We start from the raw sequence: 26,940 nt of genomic DNA, 5'->3' as shown, positions 1-26,940 counted from the left end.
ATCCCTTGAACAAGGGAGGTGGAGATTGCAGTGAGCCAAGATCATGTCACTATGCTCCCGAGTGAGACTTTGTCTCGAGAAGAAAAAAAAAGAAAGAGAAGATGTTAAGTAGAACTATTCCTGAGCTCCATATATATGGTTTCCCCTAGAAAGTTATAAGAAGAGTATAAAAATACTAGACATTATCTTAATTAAAGCATGTAAGAGACAATTTCCTGAAATAATTATATATTAATTATACTGTCTAGAAAGATCTAGTATTCACTAGTAGAAGTAAATATGTTCAATTTTTCATCTTTTTAGACATCTAAGACTATGTAAACAAGCATTAGTCTAGAGTTTACATACTAGATTGTTAGGTAATTTACAGAAATACAAAAGAAAAAAAAGCAGTGTGTGATATATTTCAAAAGTGAAAGTATTATACACATGATTTCATATTGTTTTAAAGTAAGTGTCACAAGAAACCAGACATGCCTAATATATATTATTACATAGTATTTTGTTATCCAGATGATAGGAAAACTAGAAGATTCTGACAACTGTATAAAACTGAATATACCTGGAAACTTCAACAGCTAAGAAATAGTATTTCCTTCCATAACAAATGCCTTAGAAAAACATATTTTCAGCTAACACATAAATTATGAAAGAATATTTCCATGGTGGAAAATATGTAATAGAGAGAAACTTGTTTTAGTGAAGATAATTTTATGGGTTTCTAAATCTAAGGCCATATTAAGTCATTTCTGATTAAGTGGAAGGCTCCAGTTAGATACAATCCCAGTACAACTGGGATTGAAGAATTGAGTAGTCATTGTATTTTTATTTATCTTTCATTCATTTTTATTTATCTTTGTAATTTTGGCACAATTAATTACACAATAATCATCTTGACATCATGGATAAATAATGATAGATACATATGTGGGAGACAGGTATTTATGTAAAAGTGCTTGTTCACTTTTAAGAATTACTCGTGGTTGAACCATAAAAATATAATTTATCTAGTTCTCCAGTAAGAAATGTTAACTGAAAAATCACTTAGCTTTTTTCCGTATGAAAGTTAAATCCTAAACCTGTGGAGATCATCAGATATGCAAAGATAGGAACACAGTATACTCCGAAGTATTTCACGCAAAGTTAATTTTCTTTTTCTTTTCTTTCTTTCTTTTTTTCTTTTTTTTTTTTTTTTTCTTTTTTTTTTTTTTGAGATTGGTGAGTTTTGGTTCTTGTCACCCAGTCTGAGGCACAATGGTGTGATTCGCCTCATCGCAACCCTCTGCCTCCTGAGTTCAAACATCTTTGAGATTTTTATTGTCTTTGAGTTATTTCCCTTCCTACTAATGAAAATATTTATAAGTAAAGTGGGTACAATATTAGCAAATTTCAAATTCTTTAGGATATTAGCTTCTTCACAACACAAAGTATACTGTCTAAAGGATGGAAATGAAGTGCAGGTTGATCACACATGGAACTTTTAGACGGTTTGTGTGAAAGCAAACAAACACACTAGACTCGTTGGTGTCTCAATGAGGATTTTGAAATACAAACCCAGATTATTTCACCTCTTTTTTATACAGACCACGAGTCAGTTTGAGAAGCAGTGCAAATATATGTATTTTGACCTGAGAAATGATTTTTTAATAATATTTGATATAAAATACATTAGAATCAGGAAAATGATGCTCTAAAATCTAGATATTAAGTGATGTATTATCAGATGAATGCTCAATTTATCCAAAGATCATTTATAAAAATCAGACATTAGGGCAGTCAGTTTAAAACACTGTATTTCTAGATTCTAAAAATTAGAATACAAGTTACAAACACCTCATATCCTCTCTTGTGGAACAATTCTAAATATGATTCAACAACATATGCCAAATGATTGACCCTTTAGCTGCCTGTGTTCAGCTGTGCCATTCCCACCATGTCTTCTCATGAAAAGGGTACAGTCTGAGTTGAGAAATAAACCAGGCAAGCTGATTATAAATCAGTATTTCATAACAAAAGAGTAAATGTCCTTCAAAACCACAAATACAAAATTCCAAACCTCCGCTACACCACATACTAGCTTTATATCTACTTTTTGAGGTAGTGTAAGTGTCTTCTATAAAATACTTGACATACAGGTGGTGTTTATTCAACGGAGACAATGATTTTTCTTTGGGGGTTTCCTTGCTTTCCACAATTTATTCTCAAAGCCCTTTGGTACCTGCTTCTGACACCAGATCTGAAAAAGTGAATAGGTCAGTTAAAATTCTCTGACACTTTGGGCTGTTTTCATAAGAAGAACTCTTTTGACACAAAAATCTCAGTACTACTGAAGGAAATGACAGAAATGAATTATTTTGATAAGCTATTGCTAGTACCCTATGATTCTCTACTATGCCTGCATAAAATAACAAATTTTGGAGTTTAAAACACAATCACATTCACAGCCATTAGGATAGATTTTAATTTTAAAAAATAATGTTGACAAGGATAAGGAAAAATTGGAACACTATGGATTGCCAGTGGGAATATAAAATCATGCAGTTGCTATTGAGAACAATATGGTTGTTTCCCAAATAAATACAATTACCATATGATCCAGCAATTCCATTTCCAGGCATATAACCAAGAGAACTGAAAGCAGAGACCCAAACATATTTAGACACACACATTCGTAGAAGCATTATTCACAATAGCCAAAAGGTGGATGTAACATAGGTGTCTATGGAGAGTTGAATAGAGAAACAAACTGTGGGATAGACATACAACGAAATATTACTGATTCTTAAAAAGTGGGAAATTCTGACACATGCCACAACATGGCTGAGCCTCAAAGACATTACACTAAGTGAAATAAGTGAATCACAAAAGGACAAAGATTGTATGATTCCACCTATAGGAGATGTCTGGAAAAGTCAAATTCAAAGAAACAGAACAAAATTGGGGTTGTCAAGTGCTGAAGGGGTGGGAGAAAGGAGAGTTATTGTCTAATGCATGAATAGTTTCAGTTCATACCCAATACATTGAAGGTAGTCATTAATGGGAAGATGAAAAGGGTCCTGGAGATGTATAATAACAATGATTGCAAAAGGATATGAATGTACCTAATGCCCCAGAACTATAGTCCTTAAAATAGTTAAAATGGTAAATTTTATCTTACATATATTTTGCTGCAATTTTTTAAAAAGTAAAATACAAAAAAAAAAAAAAAAAAAAAAAAAGCTTAAGCACACACACCAAATGCCCAGATTAATTAAATCAAAACATTCAGGGATCAAGAGATCAATTGAATCAAAACATTCAGGGATCAAGCCTAGGCAACTATACTTTTTAAATGAGTGTGAAGTAATTCTCCTGTACAGCCAGGACTGAGAATCACTTCTCTAGCCAGTAGAGGCTTCCTGGTAAAAGTATGACTTTCTATGTATGTCCAGAATTTTTTCAATCTTTACAATAGTTCTTGCTCTGCTAGATTAACAAGGCTTGAGATAATAATATTGTTTCTTTCTTTTGTTTTTATCCAGCTTTATTAAAGATACTTTCCATAAACAATTATGCTATCACAGGAAGGACATGGACAGACAATCTATAGCAGTATACAACAACTTTCAAACTCCCTTCTTCAATGGACTAGCAAAAGACAGAAAACCACTGTAAAACCCAATGAAGTCTTCATCTGATGCTCTGAACAGGGAAAGATTAGAGTGAGGGTTGACATTTCACACTTAGCGTGTTTAACTTTTCACAAGCCAACCCTGACTTTCACCTGACCCCTAATTATTGATTATCAGTGTGTCAGGCAATCTGGACTTTCCAGTGATGCCACTGAGGTGGCACCTGTCAAAAGAGCAGTGGTTCCATTCCTAGATTGTGGGTCTTCAGTTAAATTCTGCAATTGTCATTTCACTTTCTAAAAGCCAGGATCAGCTTCTGAACAACATTGTTTCTTAAATTACTAAATACTTTCTAAATTAATTTGATTAATTTCCTGCTCTTTATATTTGATTACAGCTTAATAACACATAAGGAAATGGAAAATAGATATAATTTGCCTTCTTGCACACCTATATAGGCTAATGTGATATGAAGCAAATCAAGTATTATATACTAATTTTCATTTTACCTTGCGAATTAAAAACACAGACCTTTACATAGTATTTATTATTTTATGGAACATGTACCTTCATTTGGCATAGAACAAAACAATCTAAGATTTTTGGTGCTACATTTTATGGGTTATGGTGTAAAACAAATAAAACACCATCATTGTATAAAGAAGTAAGAATTGGATAATGAAATAAATTTCTCATTTAGAAGCCCTATGTAGTTCTTAGGTACTAAATCTGACATAGAGTAAATGAGCATTACTGTTGGTTTCTAGGTTGAATATAATTTCTTAGCAGGTTTTCCTCAGGGATACAAAGGACTTCTACGATCTAAGGTTGCCAATATGGATGATGCAACCAAAGTAGGGTATATACATTGATAAGACGATTAGAAGTTGAATGTCTAAACAGGGAACTTGTCCAAACATATTCAAAACTCCTAAATCAATTCATGTGAATTAATCAAATACTGGTTCAATCAAATAAAGGCTCAGAATTTACATTTCTAAATGACTGAAATCACTTTCAGAAAATACTGTAATCATGTAATCATCCTTGTATGTTGCCTCCACTGAATTTCAATACTGGGAACACCAATTTTTCCACTAGAAAAATGACAAAAGTCCCCAAGCTCTTAAACAAAGCAGCATTATGATACCACCATGCCCCTATTGTGAAGGATGGATCAGACCTTTCTATTGTTTCAGAATACTATCAATAAATGCCATCCGAAAACATAAAAAATGAATGATACTCATGTAAACAAGTAAAAATTAAAGGCATCTGGGAGACAGCCAATATCAACATTGTCTAATCTACATAACCTATTCCTTAAGAAGCATGATAATGCATTTTAAGAAGAGGAAGCTAAGTTAGGGGTGCATTTCCTCAAACACTAGTATTTTTCAGTTTCAGAAATAATTACACCCATAATACTATGAACAGCTCTGTTCATTGGAGGGAATAAAAGCTCCAGATGAAATCTCAACAGCTTGTCCTTTGTAGCCAAATACTGATTGCAAAAGGACATAACAGGCTGTGACTATTATTATATATGAGACATTTTGCAAATAGATGGAAAAAATGATGGGAATCAGATAAAGTTCTAAGAAATGATTCTGAAGAGATTAATACAATGGATAAGTATATAGCTAAACACATGACTGCCCTTCCAAAGAGCTAGTTATTTCTTTCTCACAACTCCCCCTCCCCCGACCCTCTAATCCTTTCCAGAATGCTTCCTCTAGTTGTAAGTTTAGCTGCCATGTATCTGTCTCTCATGGCTAGATTATCTGAGCTGCTGGAGTTTAGGAACGGTTTCCTCACATACCTCCTCTTCGGGAACTTTCATTGAATTATCTGCCATCTTGGCCACATGCTGTGACTCACGCAAGTAATCCCAGCACTTTGGGAAGCCGAGGGGCAGATCACCTGAGTTCAGGAGTTTGAGACCAGCCTGGCCAACATGGTGAAACCCTGTCTCTACTAAAAATACTAAAATTAGCCAGGCGTGGTGGAGGGCATCTGTAATCCCAGCTACTCAGGAGGCTGAGGCAGGAGAATTGTTTGAACCCAGGAGACAGAGGTTGCAGTGAGCTGAAATCAGGCCACTGCACTCTAGCCTGGGTGAAAGAGTGAGACTCCATCTCAATAATAAATAAATAAATAAATAAGAATTCCAATCTAACAAACCAGTAGGAGTTAGGCTGCCCTTCCTGAGAGGCTCTGATTTAAGAAGAAAGCACACAATGAAACTGCTGAGAAAAGACAGAAGGGTGTTGATCTGAGCCACAGCTACACTTCTTGACCCTAATTCAAGATCCCCAAAAATGTGCAGGAGCAGGAGAAACACATCAAACAATGAAACGAGTTCGTTCTTATATCTCTGGATCTCTCTATATTGATCTTCTTCATTTTTAATCTATTCATAATAATTTACTACCATGGTAGAGACCAAGTAGGGGCACACCAAGCTCCTTTGGATAGCAAAGTTAGGAAAACCTAGAAAGCATATTTTCCTTCTAAATCTTTCACCTTAGGACACCTAGAGATTTATGATATTTATCATATGCCGGGGAAAATAACGTTTAAATAAAAGGTGATCCTTGTAAATGGGGTACCTCAGTTCAAGCAGATTCTCTGAGCAACTGTCAGGATTCACTGCTAGGAACTTTACTGATGTATCTCTTACACACCAATATTAATCCATGACTACAAACAAGGCAGATTTAACATAATGAATGGAAAAATGTGAATATTTATTTTTGAAAGCTACAGCATATTTATCTAAACATTGATTAAATTGTTCAAAATCTTCATCATGCTACCACCTAGGTTCACACATGCATTTTCCCTTCAGTTTATTTATCGTAGTAAATATAGCAAAGAATATTCATTTTATGCCTTATTCAAGATATATGTCCTCATCAAAACAATTTTTCAGGTAATTTCTGTCATGTCAACTCATGATTAACTGCACTAATGAAGAGAAATAATATCACAGAAAAATCAGTGTGGAGATATCCAGACCAATTTATTGTTGGTATTGGCATGCTTTAGTTCATTTTGCAGCAGATTTACCATCATCAAAATAGTTTCTACTTAAGCTTATTTGAAAACATTTTATTTCCCCAAAACTCTTACTGTTTTAGTGGTAAAAAATAAAGAAACTGGAAAAATGATTGATTAAAAGAAACTTAAATGAGATGAAAAATATGTCACGGTTAAACCAAAAGGTAGATCAGGTGTATATGAACAATCAGTTGATTTTACCTGGAACCAAATTTGCAAGTGTAAATGTGTCTGTCCATGTGTAAATATGTAATCAATATGTTTATGTATGTATGTATTTGTCTGCATATGTATGCATATGTAGAAAAGAGTTTTGTGCTGAGAAGTTACACCATTCATATTATAAAATATTAATTAACATTTTCATTGGTGGTACTTTAATTTCTGCATGCTTTATGGTGCATTCTATAGAAATTGAAGAAAGGATAACTTTAAATGGATATATGAATTGTTAAAATAGTATAAATACCAGTATTAAAATATAATGACAAGGTAACTTTTTCTTCACTTTTTTTTTGAGACGGAGTCTTGCTCTGTCACCCAGGCTGGACTGCAGTGGCGTGATCTCCACTCACTGCAAGCTCCGCTTCCCGGGTTCACGCCATTCTCCTGCCTCAGCCTCCCATATAGCTGGGACTACAGGCGCCTGCCACAGCGCCCAGCTATCTTCACTTTTTTTAGGAAACATTCAAACCTCTTAAAAATGAAATAGGGGAAAATCAACTTATATTGATATAATATGGATGTCCATAATTCAGTGAAAAACATGGTAAATTAAAAACTAAAAATACTCATAAAAAGTATTTTAAATGGCTTTATGTTCAACATACCAATAAGCTTTTGAAAATAATACTTGAAGGAAGAGTCTGTCATCAAAAAGTGAGAAACATATGAGAAATGAACATATCTCATGTCTTTTCTATCTAGATGATGCATACTATTTAGATGGAAATAGGATTATTTTGCTCACTCTTCAGTGTGGTCTACAACTAGGTTGGTTAATTTGACTCAAAGCCACAAACAAATACACATATCTCAATCTAATTTTTGTTCTATTTTTATTTTTTGATACAAAACTTTATTACATGTTTATCAACCATATATGTTCAAGAAATCAAAACTTGAGATCTGACAGTCTGTTGTGGGAAGTCAGGGACCCCGAACGGAGGGACCTGCTGAAGCTGTGACAGAAGAACACAAACTGTGGAGATTTCATGGACATTTATTAGTTCCCCAAATTAATACTTTTATAATTTCTTGCACCTGTCTTTACTGCAGTCTCTGAACATAAATTGTGACGATTTCATGGACATTTATCACTTCCTCAGTCAATACTCTTGTGATTTCCTATGCCTGCCTTTAATCTCTTAATCCTGTCATCTTCATAAGCTGAGGATGTATGTTGCCTAAGAACCCTGTGATGATTGCATTAACTGCACAAATTGTTCATAAAGCATGTGTGTTTGAACAATATGAAATCTGGGCACCTTGGAAAAAGAACAGGATAACAGCAATGTTCAGGGAACCAGGGAGATAACCATTAGGTCTGACTGCCTGAGAGCCGGGCAGGACAGAGTCATATTTCTCTTATTGCTGAAAACAGGTAAGATAAATATTGCTGAATTCTTTCCCTAGTAAGGAATATTAATAATTAACAGCCTGGGAAAAGAATGCATTCCCAGGGGGAGGCCTCTAAAAAGGCTGCTCTGGGAGTGTCTGCCTTATGCAGCTTTAGATAGGGATGAAACCCGCCCTAGTCTCCTGCAGTGTCCCCAGGCTTGCTAGGATTAGGGAATTCCAGCCTGGCAAATTCTAGTCAGACCCGTTCTCTGCTCTTGAACCCTGTTTCCTGTTAAGATGTTTATCAATGACAATGCATGCACAGTGGGACATGAAACTTCATCAGCAATTCTAGTTTCGCCCTGGCCTTGTGACCTTGCCCTGCCCATTTGCCTTGTGATATTTTATTGCCTTTGAAATGTGATCTCTGTGACCCACACCCTATTTGTACCCTCCCTCCCCTTTGAAAATCACTAATAAAAACTTGCTGGTTTTGAGGTTCAGGGGCATTGTGGAACCTGCTGACATGTGATGTCTCCCCCAGACACCCAGCTTTAAAATTTCTCTCTTTGGTACACTTTCCATTTATTTCTCAGACCAGCCAACACTTAGGGAAAATAGAAAAGAACCTACGTTGAAATATTGGGGGCTGGTTCCCCTGATAATAGTCCAGAAAATATTGTTTTAACTTTATTTCTAACATTTGTTCAAGTTAGTGGTAATATTGTGTAGCAATTAGGAAATAGGTTTGGGGGTTCAGACTGACTGAATCTAAATCCCCACTCTGCCACACTGTGGGAATATAACCTGGGCAGGAGCTTAACTTCTTTCAATATTTTAACTTTCTCATCTACTTTGCAGGGTTATAACAACTAAATTATAATATATATCAAAAACTTGGAGTAGTCACTCAAAATAGGACATTCTTCATAAATATTAGCTATTATCATGTCATAAGCTTATTCCTGCCTGATAAACATAATATTTTTAAGTTAGTAGGTTAAAACCCTCTCTGAATAGTAAAGCAAATCAGTCTTGTATCATTAATTGTTCGGAAGACTCTAAAATAGCATTCTTTTTTTAAGAGAGATAAATTGCAGTTCAACACAATGTCATGCACACATAAAGGAAAATAAAAGCATCTATATTATAACTGGATGCACCAAGTATGACAAATTCCATAGCTAACACCCATTTTACAAGGTTTATGATTCCATCATAAAAATTCATTTCCCAAGAAAGCCAGCAAATAACATCTCTGTCTGCATGTCATTATTTTTTTATTGCCTGTGTTTTAGAGCATTGGCTTGACTTATTAGCAACAAATTCAAAAATAATTCTTTTATAATTTTAAAATGCTGATCCCACAAACACACACTGGATGATAGTGAAATCAAATGAAATATATAATAAAAAAAAGTCATTTTAAGAAGATACCCGATTTGAATGACCGTTTCAGACTCCATGTTAATACCAATGTTGATGATGGTCTATGTCTAGGTCCACACAGGTGGTTTCTCACTCATACAGCATGGGTGTTGTAGCATTCACCCCAAATATTAAGTAAAAATCTGGTAACATAGCAAAATACTCTAAGCTCTTTTAAATAACATATTATGTCTTCATCATCTAATCACTTACCTAAACACTCTTACAAAGACTTCTATTTTTAAGTATGACTACCTCACAGAGTATTATCTTTTGCACAGTTACTATACACTCTATGTAAAGAAGAATTTTTTTTTCCTACTTTGCACACACTATAGAAAGTTACAAAAAGAAACTTTAAAAGTAAGATACTTTTTAAATGTGAACTTTAGTAAACAAATCTCTTTAGTTATTTATGTAACTATGATTGCTTAGGGTTTGATGTGTCCATTCTCATTGCACATGTAGAAGTATTTCCATTTTCATCCATATTTCCTGTTTTCCATTTAAAGGTAAGTTAATCAGAATTGCAAGTTGTTTGAAAAGAGGTGGGGAAGCCCCAATTTTGTGTAACATTTTTCCTTTTGGGTCTTGTTAAGACCCCAGCTAAGTCTAATTATGAATTTACTCATCTTAAAGGAAACCTTTTATTAATTGGAAAAGAGGCAAAAAAAGCCATTTGTTTTAAAAGTTTGCACAAATAAATCTATTGCCCAGTGAATGCACTTGAAAACTGGATGAAGCGACTTGTATCTACTGATAAAAATAAACCTGGTAACGTTCAGAAGCCCAAATCAGTCATCTAAAACATGTATCTAAAAATAAAAGACATCCTGACATAATCATGATAACTAATTGCTTACTTCTAAAAATATTATGCTGAAATATAAGTAATCATTGCATAAATTTTTCCATTCATGTAAGCTCTTGTATTTAGTATTTTCAAGCCTAACCACACAATAAATATCATTTCTAAAAGTACAATGATTATGAACATGTAAAGATTTTTATTTTAAAATAGTTAGACTCTTACCCTGATCGAAGGGTTTTCCCGGACTCCAAGTGCGGAAATAATCATCCTAAGGGGGAAAATAATGTGAATTGAGTGTATATGAGTAATTAAAATGCAAGGATTCATATAAAATCTAAAATTAAATATGAAACACAGAAGCTGTATACAAACCTCTACTTCCTGCAATGGCAAGCAGCAAATTATAAAATAAATAAATAAAAATAAAAAAGAAACAAGAGAAAAAGAATAGTTATCAAAAAGGAACACACTGTTTACAAGTTACAGAAATGTCTTCCAATAAATGTGTTCATTTTCATTGCAAGTCAATGGTTAATATAACAATTTAACTATTTTTGGTTGCCACTTCTCCTAAATATTACAATGCAATATTTTCAATGACAATTCAGTGCATAATATAACATGCAGATAATTACCCTAAGCTAATAAGCTATAAAGTATCTTACCAGTTTCCAATTATACAACTTCATTGTCCCCTAATACAACAGTAAGTGGAACTATTAATATAGCAGGGAAAATACCAAGTGATTCTGCAATGGCTCATGGAGTATAAATATGCTTTATTCAAATCATTCTCTTGTTAATCGAATATCTAAGGAGTTCATCAAAATGCAACCTAGAAGTTGAAAAACATGCACACCTAATTAAGTCCTGCCTAATGTTTAATTCTTTAATATGGAAAAGAATCAATGCAATATATTTACAATATACTTAGTAAATATGACAGTACAGCACAAATGTAGGGCAAAGCATACTGGAAAGAATTTTGAAAAGTAAGGCCAAATAGACTGTCTATTTATTTACTGTTTTTACCGCTATAAAAGCCTTATAAAAGTTCCTCATTAATATCATATTTTATTATAAATTAAAAAGATGTCACTGTTGAAATTAATACACTGTTGTCGCTATGGTAACCTGCCAGAAGAGAGTAGCACATCATGGTGAAGTTGTAACATTTCCAAGCTCTAAACTGTTAGACCCACTCAAGTCAGTTAATTGGAAAGCTACAGAAGCTACAGAATTCAAAAGGGGTAAGCAGAGATTCTTTCTCTTTGTATAAATTTAAGGGGTACAAATGTAGTTTTGTTATATGAATATCACATAGTGGTGAAATCTCAACTTTTAGCGTAACCATCACCTGAATAGTGTGTACATTGTTCCCATTAAGAAATTTCTCAGCTCTCACCCCTCACACCCTCCCACCCTTCCAGGTGTCTCATGTGTATTATTTCACACTCTATGTCAATGTGTACACATTATTTAGCTCCCACTTATAAGTGAGAACATGAGGTGTTTGACTTTCTCTTTCTGAGTTGTTTCACTTAAAATAATGGCCTTCAGTTCCACCCATATTGAGGCAAAAGACATTTCATTCCCTTTTTATGGCTGAATGGTATTCCATTTTCTTTTTGCAATCACATGTTGATGGACAGTTCGATTGAATCTAATATATTTACTCTTCTGAACAGTGCTGTGATAAACATATGAGTGCAGTTATCCTTTTTATATAATGACTTATCTTCCTTTTTTGAATCTTCTTTCTAGCCTCTTTTTCAGTGTCTCCACTGTATAAGGAAGAAAATGCAGCATTGACTTCAATCATAGAAATAAATACAATCCTTTAATTTATTTATGAAAATTTTAAATTAAGTTTCAGGAGTTTTTTTTTAATATGACAAACAGTTCATCAGTAGTTTCTGAAATTGCACTTCACTAACTTCAAATTGCTTAAAAAATGAAACAAAGAGAAAAAAATGACATCATTGTAGTTGATACATTTATGTCCAGATAGGGTTATATTAAGAGGAAGACAAATTATAGCAATCTATACCCATAGATTTTCCACTAAATAATCTAGGATTAGATTAAGAAAGGATAATGCTACTAGATAATTAAACAAACACTGATTATTTATTGTCTTTAAAACATTTTTAAATACAATTATAGCATGATACAATTCTTAGAAAATTAGACTTTCAAATTAAATTACTCCAATAAACGTCTCAAAACTTGAGCTGAGCAACATAACATACTCATTTAGTATCTTTTATTTTTAAAAATGTATCTTACTATTTGAGGATGATGACTATTATTCATTCCAAGCGTGGGGAGGAATTGGGCCGCTATGGTTTTACGTCTCTCCTGAAGCAGAACAGAAAGCTAGACATGCACACGTGAGTGATGGATTTGGAGACAGGCAAACCAGAATTTTAAGTCTGGCTCTACCACTCATTAGCTGCATCACTTTAGAAAAGATGATGGCCTAGACTATCCTCAGATTCCTGTGATGAAAGCTGGAAAAATAATCTCTACCTATTTGAGGGGGAGATATTGGGATTAGTTATCAACTGTGTAAAATGCCAGCACCATATCTGGAATAAAGGAGGTGCTATATCTTAATAGTTACTCATAAGGGTCAAGTTTATGTCTGTCAGTGTCTTTGGGTAACACCATGGACAAGCTGTCATTACTGCTCACCAAATCCTTTGTTTTTCTGATTTCTTACAAGCAGCCATAAACTCATCCTCCTCCTATTTTCAAATCCAATGCTCTCTCAAAAAAAAAAAAAGTCAAATGTAGCAAATTTTTAAATACCTACATTTATTGCTATAGTAAATGCAAGAAGAAAAATGTTTTTGCTGTCATCTCAGATTATTCTGACATGGTACAGCTACCAGTGGCAACACCCGAAAAGACATGGCTAAGTTTTTATTGTAATAGTGACTCCATTCATATAAACATCACAGAGTCCAAGAAGGCTTTGAAAAGCTGTAGAACTGACATTGTAAGCACTGAAGTCACATAATGTCAAAGCGGCATGTTTCACACAACACATAGTGTTTGCAATACTGAATACCTGATTAGATGAGCAGGAATTAGGGGGGATGTATATTTAAAAAGAATATAATTTTAAAATCTAACCTCAACCACATTTAATGATCTTCCTTCAGAATAATATGGTCAAGCTCGGTGCGTTTGGGACCACAGCTATATAAAAATCTATAATCACAATTGTGAAACATGAACTTGGTTCTCTTGGTTATGTCAAGGGCAATCTTGAAGTCTGACCATGGTGGGGATCAGACATATATATGATGGAAAAGGAAGGTAGCCCCACTACTAAGCCATTTTTAGATATATTCTTTGTGTTCTGACATAATTAGACATTTTTTTTTAATTAAAAAAAAAAAAACAGGCCGGGCGCGGTGGCTCAAGCCTGTAATCCCAGCACTTTGGGAGGCCGAGACGGGCGGATCACGAGGTCAGGAGATCGAGACCATCCTGGCTAACACGGTGAAACCCCGTCTCTACTAAAAATACAAAAAACTAGCCGGGCGTGGTGGCGGGCGCCTGTAGTCCCAGCTACTCGGAGGCTGAGGTGGGAGAATGGCGTGAACCCAGGAGGCGGAGCTTGCAGTGAGCTGAGATCGCGCCACCGCACTCCAGCCTGGGAGACACAGCGAGACTCCGTCTCAAAAAAAAAAAAAAAAAAAAAAAAAAAAAAAAAAAAAAACAGTTCCACCTCATTAAATCTTAGGAATTTTTGTCAGGATGAGAAATAAAAGTATTTTCACGTAAGTGTTCATTCAGGCACAATTCCTTTTGTTTCAAAACCTTTGTGTGAATATTGGTTGTTCTCAGGCTTCAATTTATATCCAAAATAAGCCAATTAGGGATTTAGAAAACAACTACAAGAGATGCTTTCAATTGGAGAAATTCTGGATTTAAATGACTGAAACCAATCCTGAGTGTTTCAAGAAGCAAAGTTGGATTCTTGTCACACACGTTCAAAAACTTATGGAGTGAATTACAGAGACCATTAGAATTTAATATTAAAGCATTGCCAACTTCTTGTAGTTATAGAAATAATAATTGCAAGTTGTCCACAAAATAAAGTCTACATAAAAATTGGGCTTAGGTGTTTTATTGTTTAAACTGTCTTTTTCCTTGTGGTTTTAATGCTGTGTCCTTTTCTCTAATTTCAAATTAAAAATATATGTGCACTTTATTGAATACATCTATGTATTGTAGAGCATAGTTTCTCATCCTTAGCATTATTGATAGTTTGAGCCAGATAATTCTTTGTTGGGTTAGGGGTAGGGAGACTATTCTGTGCATTGATCACTATTTAGTACCATCCTCTGCTTCTACTCATGAGATACTGGTGGGGACACTCCCTCAAGGTGTGACAAAAGGGAAATGTAACAAGTTATTGCCAAATATCCTCTGGAAGAAAAATCACTCTTGTGAAGATAGCTGATGTAGAGTTGTTGGTAAATAAAGACAAATGAATCAAACTACCTTACAACAAAGTACTGCTACTAGTAGCAGATTTTCTGCACACATATTTTATAATATTGAAAGCATATTAAACATTCTATTTTAAATGCAGATTTTTGTGTAATATTTTATTAAGAACATTTTACAACTGTATGAGTTTTTTCTCCAAAATATTTAATGGCTATATAATACCCTTTGGTATCGACTTACTGTCATTTATTTAACTAAGCTCTCATATGTCTATGCCCTATGCCTTTATATTGCTTATCATATTTAGCTATAATAAATAACATACAAATATATCTGACTAAATGTCTATTTTCTTATAAATACAAAACATAACTATAAGTTCAGAAAGGTGATTAGTGAAAATAAACACCACACCCAGTATGGAGAAGCTAATTTCCTGTTCCAATAACTGGTTACAACTAGACTTTGTACAGGTGAAGTGGGTCGGAAGGATAAGCTTACATGGAAAGGTCAACTGTTTGGCTCATTTGTGTCCACACAGCTACGTCTGTACTCATAAACTCTCCCATTGTCTGAAGGAATAATTTGGATTGGCACAGAACTAGGTCAGAGATTGCTTAAGCATCCTCATAGATTTTGATACAGAATCAATTGGGAATAGGAGATCTTGATGCCCAAAAGCTCCATAAATGCCTATAGATGAACATAAAAAGAGTAACACTCAGCCATTATGTTAGCCATTATTAAGCCATTTAAGCCATCCCAGTGGCATGAAGAACTGTTTCGGCAATAAAGTCTTTCTGAAATCTATGTTTGAAAAAAAATGCTTACAAAGCATCACACTTTTAAATATTAGTAAACAGAGACACTATTGAAGTCTACTGAACACAATTTTGTTGCATATTTTCACAACTATTTGGCAATTTATATTAACTGCTTTAAAGTATTTTAAAACCATAGAAAAAAGATCACATCATTATAAACTGAGACACAGAGGATAATACTTTTGAAGGCACACTTCAAATATAAAATGAATGTCAAAGTGATGATTATCAATTGTAACTATTTTTGTTACAGTATGCTCATATTCTAAGCAAATATGACAGTCTCGATCTGGGTGAGGTATAGAATATTCTGGTGAATCTATATGAAAAGAGTTTAGCTAATAATATTCCTATAGTATTTCACTTTCTTACCTGAAGTCTGATGTCACTAGGATTTCATATAAGACCTCTGTATAGAGTCATCCATTTGAAATACATACAAACGAACGTTAGATTCAGCTATGGTACTGCCAACTATATTTATTAACATTTTATTATTAAAATGAACATCTTAGCAATACATTCTCCCTTAAAGTAATAGCATCAATGCTATACTATACCCAAAAAGCAGACAGCCTTTTCCAATAGTACTGTCTTACTTTTTTCTTTTTAATTCACAGTCCCAACTGACGTTACATTGTTTATTTTATGTTTTTCTCTTTTTCTTTTTTTTTTTTTTTAGAGACGGAGTCTTGCTCAGTCGCCCAGGCTGGAGTGCGATGGCGCGATCTCAGCTCACTGCACGCTCCGCCTCCCGGGTTCTCGCCATTCTCCTGCCTCAGACTCCGGAGTAGCTGGGACTACAGGCGCCCACCACTACGCCTGGCTAGTTTTTTTGTATTTTTAGTAGAGACATTGTTTATTCTTAAGTCATTCAGGATTACATTTTATTATGTTAATAGTTATTAATTGTATTTCATTAATGTATCACTGTTTAAAATGTTTAAAATGTCATTTTTCCTCTTGTTCCAAAAATAAATACCTCACTGTTTTACGGGTGATCTCGTTCACATAACAATTGGCTCCAATTTCAGTTAAATTAGGATGAAAAAAATAAACATTTAATAAAATGCTAAAAAGAATAATTATGAAGATTTAAGGATGAATTTGTCCTAGAACAAATTTTCAAATTTTAGCTTAATAATTTCAATTAATATATATTAGAATGAAAAATAAATATCGAAGAATGCAAACAGCAAGGAATAATAGAGCATCAGGGAAAAGACCAAGCTTTTAGAACAAGAAAAGTCTAGGCTTGAACCCTATATCTACCATTTATTCCGATATTTACACTCTTTTCATTTTATTTTCTGAAAATTGAGACTAATAATGTGTTAAGCTTCGTAAATATTAAATTAATGCATATAAACTATTAATATAGTTCTAGTTCACAATACGTATTTAAAAAATGGCATTAATTATTTTTATAGCCAGGAAAACCTTCTAGTATTTGTCACCGATCATTATGATGCTATAAGTAAATATATCTATTAAATTATATCATGTAAAAATAAAAATTTTGAATAAAATATATGGTATATTTTAGGAAGATTATAAGATATGGAATAGGTGGTTGGAAAGCAGATTTTTTATAATTCCACTGTGACCCCTGACCCTTGACTTCTGATGCCAAATGTACATAAATTATGACCTTATTAATCTGCCAGTGTCATATCAGACTTAGGATTTTACTTTTTTCAACTGTTCCAATAAATAATTATTGTGCTCCAATAGATTCTAAGGACAAAGAAAATTGAGTGGTACATAGCTGGTGACTTCAAGGAGCTCAGAATCTAATGTGAAAGCCAGATGCATTCAGAATGGACTAAGTATGTAAAGAGAAACCTATTCAAAGCATGATAGGAGCAAGAAGAGAAAAACAATGAATCACAAATGTTGCTAGTGATAAGTCTTCTTGGGGAACCTAACTTATAAACAGGTTGATATAGGATATAGGAACCCAAAAATTTAATTTCCCAAGGTATCTGAAGTATTACCTAGTTCTTCCTAAATTTAGAGATAAAGAATCCAAAGCTTCTGTTGTATAGGCATAGATGATCTCCAAAGATGGCTTTTATCAATGGCTTTCCTCACTGCATATTCGTCCTGCTACTTACTCATAACAAAAGATGAGTTTTCATCTTCCTCCCCTTGAATAGCATATGTTTTTATGACTGTGACTAATAATATGTGGCAGAATGGCATTCAGGACATTCTAGTGCTAGTTCATGAGAAACCTTTCTTCCAACCACCATAAGAGAAACCCAAGCCACACAGAGAAGCCATTTGTCTATATCCCCTGCAGAGCTACCAGATGACATCCAAAATCAACTACCAAACATGTGAGAGAACCGTTTTGAACTTCCAAGTGACTCAAAACTAGGCATCCATTTTACTGCCATCACTTTAGAGACTCAAAGTGAGAAGCAGCCAGCTAGTAAAGTCAGAATATGATATTGTAAGATAAAATAATAAACTGTGGTTTTAAGCCACTACATTTTGGGCTGGTTTTTAGTGGACTGGTTTGCTGCAGAACAATGAATAGCTGGAAGGTCTCCAGGTTATACAATTAGTCAATGGTTAAGATGAAAAAAATATACAAGATCTTGAGTCAGGTCAAGTGTGTCTTTCATAACACCACGTCTTCAGATACACAGATACAGAACCTCCAAACAATCCCTTGTTCACAGGATTTTGCTGTAATTAATCATGTAAATCCTTCCAGTGTCCTTCCCCTACTGAGCATCTGATGCTAAATGTTGGCTTTAGCCTTAGAAAATGGTTATGTAAGCCTGTAGAAGAATCTTAGAGAAAATCCTGAGGAATCATGAAGTAACTTGGCTCTGCGTAGGAATGTTAATCTGTATTCCATCCATATTTCTCTGAGATTTTCTTTCTTATCCACTGGTTTATTTTCCCTTCTGGATTTTTCATTAATCCCCTACTACCCATCAGTTATTCTGAATCCAAACTTACTTTCCTGACTAACTTCCCAATCTTGACCTACTGGTTTCTACTAAGTCTTGCTTGAAAGCAACAACCATCACTGTTGAATTATTTTGTCCACAAGCCAGTAAGTGGAAAAATGGGTCCTAGTCTCAAATTCCACCCAAACAGAACATAATTACAAACACAATAAAAATTACAGAAAGTGTTTTGGACTCCTAGTCTTCTCCAGGAAAGAAAAAATTGGGCCAGAAGTTCCACGCTGAAAGGTCCTACTTTTTTCCAAGGAGAAGGTCAACCAGCCAAATATTCATAATTGGGGGAAGTATAAATGACAGGGAGACCCCTGATTTTTAACCTTTCTACAACCATTTTATTTTCATTAAAGTCTCCATAATCAAAGCAAAGTTTAATATGCTATTGTTCCACTTATTGACAAATGCTTTGTTAATTTTTATATATCTATACAGAAATATAAATAATATAATGATTTTGTAACTCTATGCTAAGGAGTTGGGAGGGAAATTTTCTATGATTTTTGCTTTTTGTGATTACAATCTCCCAAACCCTGTCAAACCAAACTTCAGAATTTTCCTATTATAATTAACTTTTATTGCTTCCTCTATTTTGATAGATCAGCTAAATCATAAGGCTTTGCTAGTTCTAAAGCTAAAAAAATAGCAATGGCAGTCTGTTCTTTTTGGAAATATGTTATATATTATGGCATATATATGATCTCATTTACACATCTCATCTTAGTATGGGAAGAATGGCTAGCATAATAGTTAAGCCAATACATTTCACAAAAGAGGAAACTTTCCTGTGTAGAAATACTGAACACATGATTTGATCACAAAATAGATTAGGTAAAGCTTTGTCTGGGTATAGAGGAATTATCTATATGAGACAAACTATCTATTTCAAGCCCCCAAGTGTTACATTTATTACCCAGGTAGCACTCATTTTTCCATGTTGTGTACTAGAATCCTGAAAGAATTCATTTATAACACTTTGGTGAGCCCTTTATTTTTTACAGAGCATTTTACGCTCTCTGACTCACCACAGATTAAAAACATAAATAAAATAAATTGTGTCAAAAGGACAGTGCCATTGGGACAATTCCTCATTTGTCTCTGAAAGCCTCTGAAAATTGAGGTTAGAATCCCTCTGAATATATAGAGAATATGTACTGGTTAATTTTACATTGATATACAAAACTTATGATTCATTTATCTCAGAGAAAGGCACAAAGAAATACTTTGCCTCAATGAATAAATTAAGAACTTTTTTTGTTTGTTTGTTTTATTATACTTTAAGTTCCAGGGTACATGTGCACAACGTGCAGGTTTGTTACATATGTATACATGTGCTATGTTGGTTTGCTGCACCCATCAACTTGTCATTTACATTAGGTATTTCTCCTAATGCTATCTCTCCCCTGGCCCCCCACCTCCTGACAGGCCCTGGTATGAGATGTTCCCTACCCTGTGTCCATGTGTTCTCATTGTTCAATTCCCACCTATGAGTGAGAACATGTGGTGTTTGATTTTCTGTCCTTGTGATAGTTCGCTGAGAATGATGGTTTCCAGCTTCATCCATGTCCCTGCAAAGGACATGAACTCATCCTGTTTTATGGCTGCATAGTATTCCATGGTATATATGTGCCATATTTTGCTAATCCAGTCTATCACTGATGGACATTTGAGTGGGTTTCAAGTCTTTGCTATTGTGAATAGTGCCACAATAAACATACCTGTGCATGTGTCTTTATAGTAGCATGATTTATACTACTTTGAGCATATACCCAGTAATGGAATCGCTGGGTCAAATGGTATTTCTAGTTCTAGATCCCTGAGGAATTGCCACACTGTCTTCCACAATGGTTGAACTAATTTACACTCCCAACAGTATAAAAGCATTCCTATTTCTCCACATCCTCTCCAGCATCTGTTGTTTCCTGACTTTTTAATAATCGCCATTCTAAGCGGTGTGAGATGGTATCTCATTGTGGTAAGAACTTTTAAATATTAAGAATCTTCATTGTAACTATACAGACATTAACACATGCAAAAACATTTAAGAAAAATAGTGGTTTGAATTTATTACTCTCTCACCCTCTACCAGGAACTGTTCTGCACACTTTACTCTCAATATCTGCAAGAGGTAAGTGATTCTATCACTCCCATTGTACAGATGGGAAAGTGAAGCAAAGAGAGATTACATAATCTGCTAAAGGTTACACAACTATTTAGAAGTACTCTTGGAATCTGAATCCCGGAAGTGTAGTCCAAAGCCTGCATTTGAAACCATTCCAGCATACCACAGGTCAGCAGCCATGATGGCCAGGCCCACAACTTGTTTTTGTAAATAAAGTTTTATTAGCCACAATCCTTCTTTTACAGGTTATATCTACTTTAGTGCTTACCACAGCAGAGATGAATAGTTAAGACTGAGGCCATAAGGCCTGAAAAGCTTAAAATATTCACTCTCTGGTCTTTTACTGAAAAAGACCACTGTACTAAACTATCTTATACTATCTTATACCTCACCCCCAAAAGAAGGCTTAAAAAAGTGAAAAAACAATATTTAATGGAATACTTCTCTATTTCCATACAGGAAACAAGAAAAAACTTTTGTGGAGATGGAGAAGATATTTCTTGTTCTTAAAGAACATTATTAATTTTAACAATGTTGATAGAATTTGCATAATTCTATTCTAAAACCTTAATGTCTCTAAATTTTCTAAATACTTTTATTTTTCTTTTCTGACCATCAGTATCTCATCTAGCTTTGGATACAATCTACAGATGAATTTATCATATTTTTAGAATCAGAAATCACGATGTATATTCTGAAGCCAAGGAAAATAAGATTATAAAAAGCTTTATGATGTACTATACAGAAAAAGTTTTAGACACAGGTTGCAAATATCTATTCTACATTTTTATGATCCTCAATTTAAAGTGAAAATCAAAGGCTAAATTAACGTCAAGCACCTCTAATAGCAAAAATAAGCTATTTTGTATTGTATACTGGTTAGGGATTAAGGAGGATATGTTTATCACTGAACTTTAATTATTTCCCTCTGAGTTCTTTATTGTGATTAATACCTGTGAATATCTTTTTTGAACATATCTGTTTTTAGACACAAACTAAAAGCTGTTTTGTTCCCACTGAGTTTTTATTTTTGTTTTTAAAATGCTATTTTTAATTTATTTCATTGTTGTCATTTGGTTTCTACATGTATAAATTGAGAATCTGATGCATAGTTGCTGTTATTTGTAGTAATAGTGTTACATTCATAGTTTATGGTTTCTAAAATCTGTGAACTAAAATATGATCCATTCTTATCTAAAAGCTTTGCTTTGTGACTATTATATTCTTTATTATCTCTTTAACATTATATAAACAAAAGACTTTCAAAACACCCTTTGTACTATTCAAAAATTTAGTATGTGCATATATTGGGGTTTGTCCAAATATTTGGTTTTAGATTTCACCTTTTTTAAAACACTGAGATAATACTGCCAAATAATCAACCTGAAAGTCAGAACAGAATTATAATAATCAGCAGAGGATCATGTGGAAGATAGCAGCTAACAACAGTTCCCAGGAATCCACTTGAGTTTGCAGTGGCAGTACGTGATTGTCCCCCTTTTTTAGCAAAGATTTATCACTTGTCTATAGGTATAAAATAAATTATGCCAAAATTTAGCAGCTTAGAACAACAGACATTTATCTTACACTTTCTGAGTATCAGAAATCTGGGCATGATTTAGTTGAATGCTGCTGCCTGCAATTCTTCCATGAGGCTGAAACCAAGGTGTCAACCAGGGCTGCCTGCTCCGCTGAAGTCTTGACCAATTGTCTTCCAACACTTCACCTATTTGGGGGCAGGATTTTGTTCCTGGCTAAGTTTTGAACTGAGGGCTTCAGTTTCTCATTGACTTAGTTCAAGTTCCTTGCCACATGGGCCTCTCCACTGGGCAACTCACATCTTGGTTTCCCTTAATGTGGGAATTCCAAGAGAGCGTGAGAGGGTGGGTAATATGGAATGCGATCTTTTTAAAGATGATTTCAAAATGACATCCTATCGCTATAGCACTGTTTGGGAGAAGTGAGTCACTAGCCCCAATCTGAGCACAAAAGCATGAATACCAGAATGTCGGGATCATGGCGGCCATCTTAGAGGCTCTCTTCCACACAGGGAGGGCAAGAAGTTGCTGGAAAATCTCTGGAAACTCTTTTTCTCATTTGACAAAATCGTGATTCATTTTTTCTTATGTCAGGATTTTCAAAGAAAGAGAGGTCAAATCTCACTCATTTCCTTTAAAAAAATTTTATGGATACATAATAGTTATACATATTTATAGAGTACCTATAATGTTTTGATACAAGTTTACAATGTGTAATGATCAAATCAGGGAAATTGAAATATCCATCACCTCAAGCATGTATCATTTTTGGTTTAGGAACATTCCAATTCCATTCTTACTTACTTTGAAATATACAACAAGTTATTGTTAACTAAAATTGCCCTATTGTGCACTCATTTTGTTTAATTTCAAATTCAGTAAACTTTACTGTGTGTTCCTGTACTATTTGGCAGCACTTCTAAAACTATTTGTCATGAAGAACCAGTTTTTTTCCCCCAATCGATTACAGAACAAACCTTTTATAAAATACAAGAAAATTAACCACTTAAAAATTGAAATAAAAACAAAGACATGAAAAATACAAAAGTAAATTCATTGCTATTAGAATGAATCAATATATAATTTTTTTTTCTGTTAAGTTGCTGTGAAAGCTTTTCCAATGCTGACACTCAATTTCTGCACCCATCCCACTCAGGTTACAGAGCAGCATCACTCTGTAGACGATTCTTTGAGCCACATTGATCTCTGTGACATAGAGAAATGTAGTTAGAGATGTGTCTCCCAGACTTGCTGCCTCAAAGTTTGCAATTTCTGATAAAAATCTACGAATTCAACCAATAATAAAATGTCACATCTCCAAAAGTCTGTGAATATTTCAGTTAATTTGATAACTGGGAAAAGTACAATTAAATCATTTTTGTTTATAATAAAGGGAGATAAACACAATAACAATATTTTTCTTCTTTCTTTTTGTTTTTTAGGGATGAAGTCTTACTCTGTACCCAGGCCGAAATTCAGTAGCATGACCACAGCTCCCTGCAGTCTTGAATTCCTGGGATCAAGAAATCTTCCTACCTCAGCCTTGAAAGCAGCTACGACTATAAGTGCACACCACCACACCTGGTCAATATTTTACTTCTATTCTGTATGTGATTTAGGACATATATCTGTTCTTCTCTCTTGCATTAGTCTATGCCCATCAAGCAGCTATCAACAAATGTAGCCATGGAAGATAAATATATTTGCACATTTAAAAACTTACATTAAAATGAATCACAGCATTAACAAGAAAAGAGATGCCAAGCCATTGAAAGACATTGAGGGAAATGTCATATTACTAAGTGAAAGAAATCAGTCTACAATGGCTGTATACTGTATTATTCCAACAGTATGGCATTCTGGAAAAGGTAAAACTATTGAGGCATGAAAAGATCAATGGTTGCCAGGGTTTGGGTGGGGAGAAGAATGAGGCAGAGCCAAGAGGATTTAGGGAACAGGGAAACTATTTAGTGCCATACTATAATGGTGGATACAGGCCATTATACTTTTGTCCAAACGAGTGGAATGAACAATATCAACAGTGAACCATAATGTAAACTATAGATTTTGGAGGCTAATGATATGTCCAGAAGGTTTATTAATTGTAACAAAGTGGGATCACTCTGGTAGGGATGGTGATCATGGGAGACCTGAGTACCGGAGGCAGACAGTATATGAGAAAACTCTGTACCTTCTGCTTGCTCAGTATTACTGGGAACCTAAAACTGTTCTAAAAAATAAAAGTATAGTATATTAAAAAATAAGCCTCAGAAAAAGTTTATAACATAGCTAATATTATATAGTTTGCATTTTACATCTCTAATTATAATGAACTACACACAGTAGAAGATTTTAAATAATGCTTACACTCTATGCAATGGAAAACAATATAAAAATTGTACCGTGTATGTTCACAAATATCCCCTATAACAATAATCTACAAAATAAACAATTTTTTAAAACTGTACAAACTGCTTATTTTCTTAGGTGTCCGCTAATTGATTAGGCTTATGCCGCAAGGTGAAACTATTTTTTGCATTAGCTGATATAATAGACAATAATGTATAACAAAAAAGTCAAAAAGATGTGATTTCAGACATCAAAAACTAAAAATTAGAAACATTCTAAATTTTATATATTCTTTTGATAACTTAGTTTGCTATTTTTATATCCTTTTAGAAACATATGAATAAATATACATTTACCATAATTAAGTCAACTCTGCACATGAGATTAAAATGAATATCTGGCAATCTGAGACTTATGTGCAAAACTATGCATGGAATTGAATTGATATTTTAGACATTGCATTAAAATATGCCAATTGAGATCAAAATAAGAAGTAAAAAATTGTACAGATGAAATAAACCAGAAGGTTTCTCATTTCATTTTATATTAAGTGACTTTAAATAATATATGCATCTAAAATAATGAGATTCCTTCAGTATGTATTTTATGATTTGAAAATGTCAGTTTTAAAAGGATAATAATTTTCATAAAATATAGAGATAAGTTTTCAAAGGATAATCATTCTACATACACACACACATACACACACACACTCACTCCAAAATTCTTTACAGGCAAATAATCCTGCATTGTCTACTATTTTGCACTCATGTTATCTCAACTATAACACAAAAAAAAGCTATAGCCCAAATGAAAAGTGTAGAAATGAAACTCAAGGAAATGCACAAGATGTTCTTATCTAATTGCATCTTAGCTCAAACTACCAGAACATTTTTAAGAGAACAAGATTCCCTTTAGAATAATCCTGTGTACAGAAAGACAATAGCTATATTACATATGTTTTAAGTTAGAAAAAAAGAAAGTTGCTTTAAACATCTAAGACATAAAATGCTGCTTCCCTGTTCCTTCTTTTGAATAAAAGGAAAAGAATGATTTTCTAATGTGGCCCAATACTAAAGTTTAACAAATAATTGGTCTTATCGATGCTCTGTCCTCCTCATTTGCACCTTAATATGGCCCAAAGTTAAGTAAGTTTTAAATGTTATAGAAGAAAATATTACTATTGGTAACCATTGTAAGGTATTTTATACATTTAATTTCATTATTTATTGCACTTAGTACTTGCAGGTGAGTCCATTCATAAATGCAAGAGAGGAAAGAAAGATGGAAGGAAAGAAGGAAGAAAAGAAAAAAGGAGGCAACAGGAAGAGGAAACGTGACTTTAGTTTAACAAATTATTCCTTTAACACCTTTATGCCATGCCATGGTAGCCTCTAACCACTGGAAGATGAAATACATAAACATAGTCTCTGCTCTCATGTAATTTACATTCTATAGAAAGAGTCATGGTAGCAACATAACGTAGCTACATGTTAATACAAAATGTTAAACCTTCCTTAGTTTGACATGATGAGGGTCAGAATGCATGCTATGCGAGCCATGGCTTAGGTATGATGTTTCATGCAGAAGTATTAACAAAAAGGCAGAGATGCAAGAATGTATGAGAAATCTAGAAACTACAGGCACTATCAGATCAGAAACTCTGTATTATCAGGTCATAATGTTTATTACGTGACTATGTGTATCAAAATCACACAGGTCATAACTCTGTGTGCGTGTGTTTGTGTGTGTGTGTATGTGCAGAGGGATCTGGAGTATTGGGAAGGAATGGGGATGGGTGTAGGTATAGCAAAAGATAAAGTTGTCTGAGGTGAAATAGGCAAACTCATAATCAGAGTTGGTTTTGCAAGATATATATTTCTTATTTATTTCCAGATTCAAAGCAAGCCTAAGTATTTTAAGATTGATGTATGCATTCTGGAAAAATCAACACATTAATATATTTTCATGAGTCCTTAATACCTAGAGAGAGTTCAGGTATTACGTTTTTATTGAATAAAAATAATAATAACCCATAATCACCCTATGATGCAGGTATCATCCATTACCTGAATTTACAGATAAGAGGTTAATTTTATTATGCTTCAATTTTCTAATGTTTAATTTTATTATTTAATTTCCAAGTGCAAGTAGCAATCTGCTATGGAAAATAATTTAGGAAT

At 33.9% G+C, this 26,940-nt stretch overlaps 1 protein-coding gene across 3 annotated transcripts in view; it reads right to left on the bottom strand.

The window, feature by feature from the left end:
- SPOCK3 (SPARC (osteonectin), cwcv and kazal like domains proteoglycan 3) overlaps positions 1 to 26,940 on the bottom strand; it is a 481,502-nt gene that overhangs the window by 292,374 nt on the left and 162,188 nt on the right. For 2 of the 3 annotated variants that reach the window (XM_021938932.1, XM_021938931.1), the window contains one exon: positions 10,696 to 10,741. In XM_021938932.1, the coding sequence (XP_021794624.1) occupies positions 10,696 to 10,741 (46 nt within the window). Of the gene's footprint in view, positions 1 to 10,695; positions 10,742 to 10,845; positions 10,864 to 26,940 lie in introns of those variants that run through there. The other variant, XM_021938933.1, reaches the window with a different exon arrangement.

The sequence above is a fragment of the Papio anubis genome, chromosome 3, assembly GCF_008728515.1.
Source record: "Papio anubis isolate 15944 chromosome 3, Panubis1.0, whole genome shotgun sequence".
Taxonomy (NCBI): Eukaryota; Metazoa; Chordata; class Mammalia; order Primates; family Cercopithecidae; genus Papio; species Papio anubis.
This window is presented reverse-complemented; position numbering and strand designations above follow the sequence as displayed.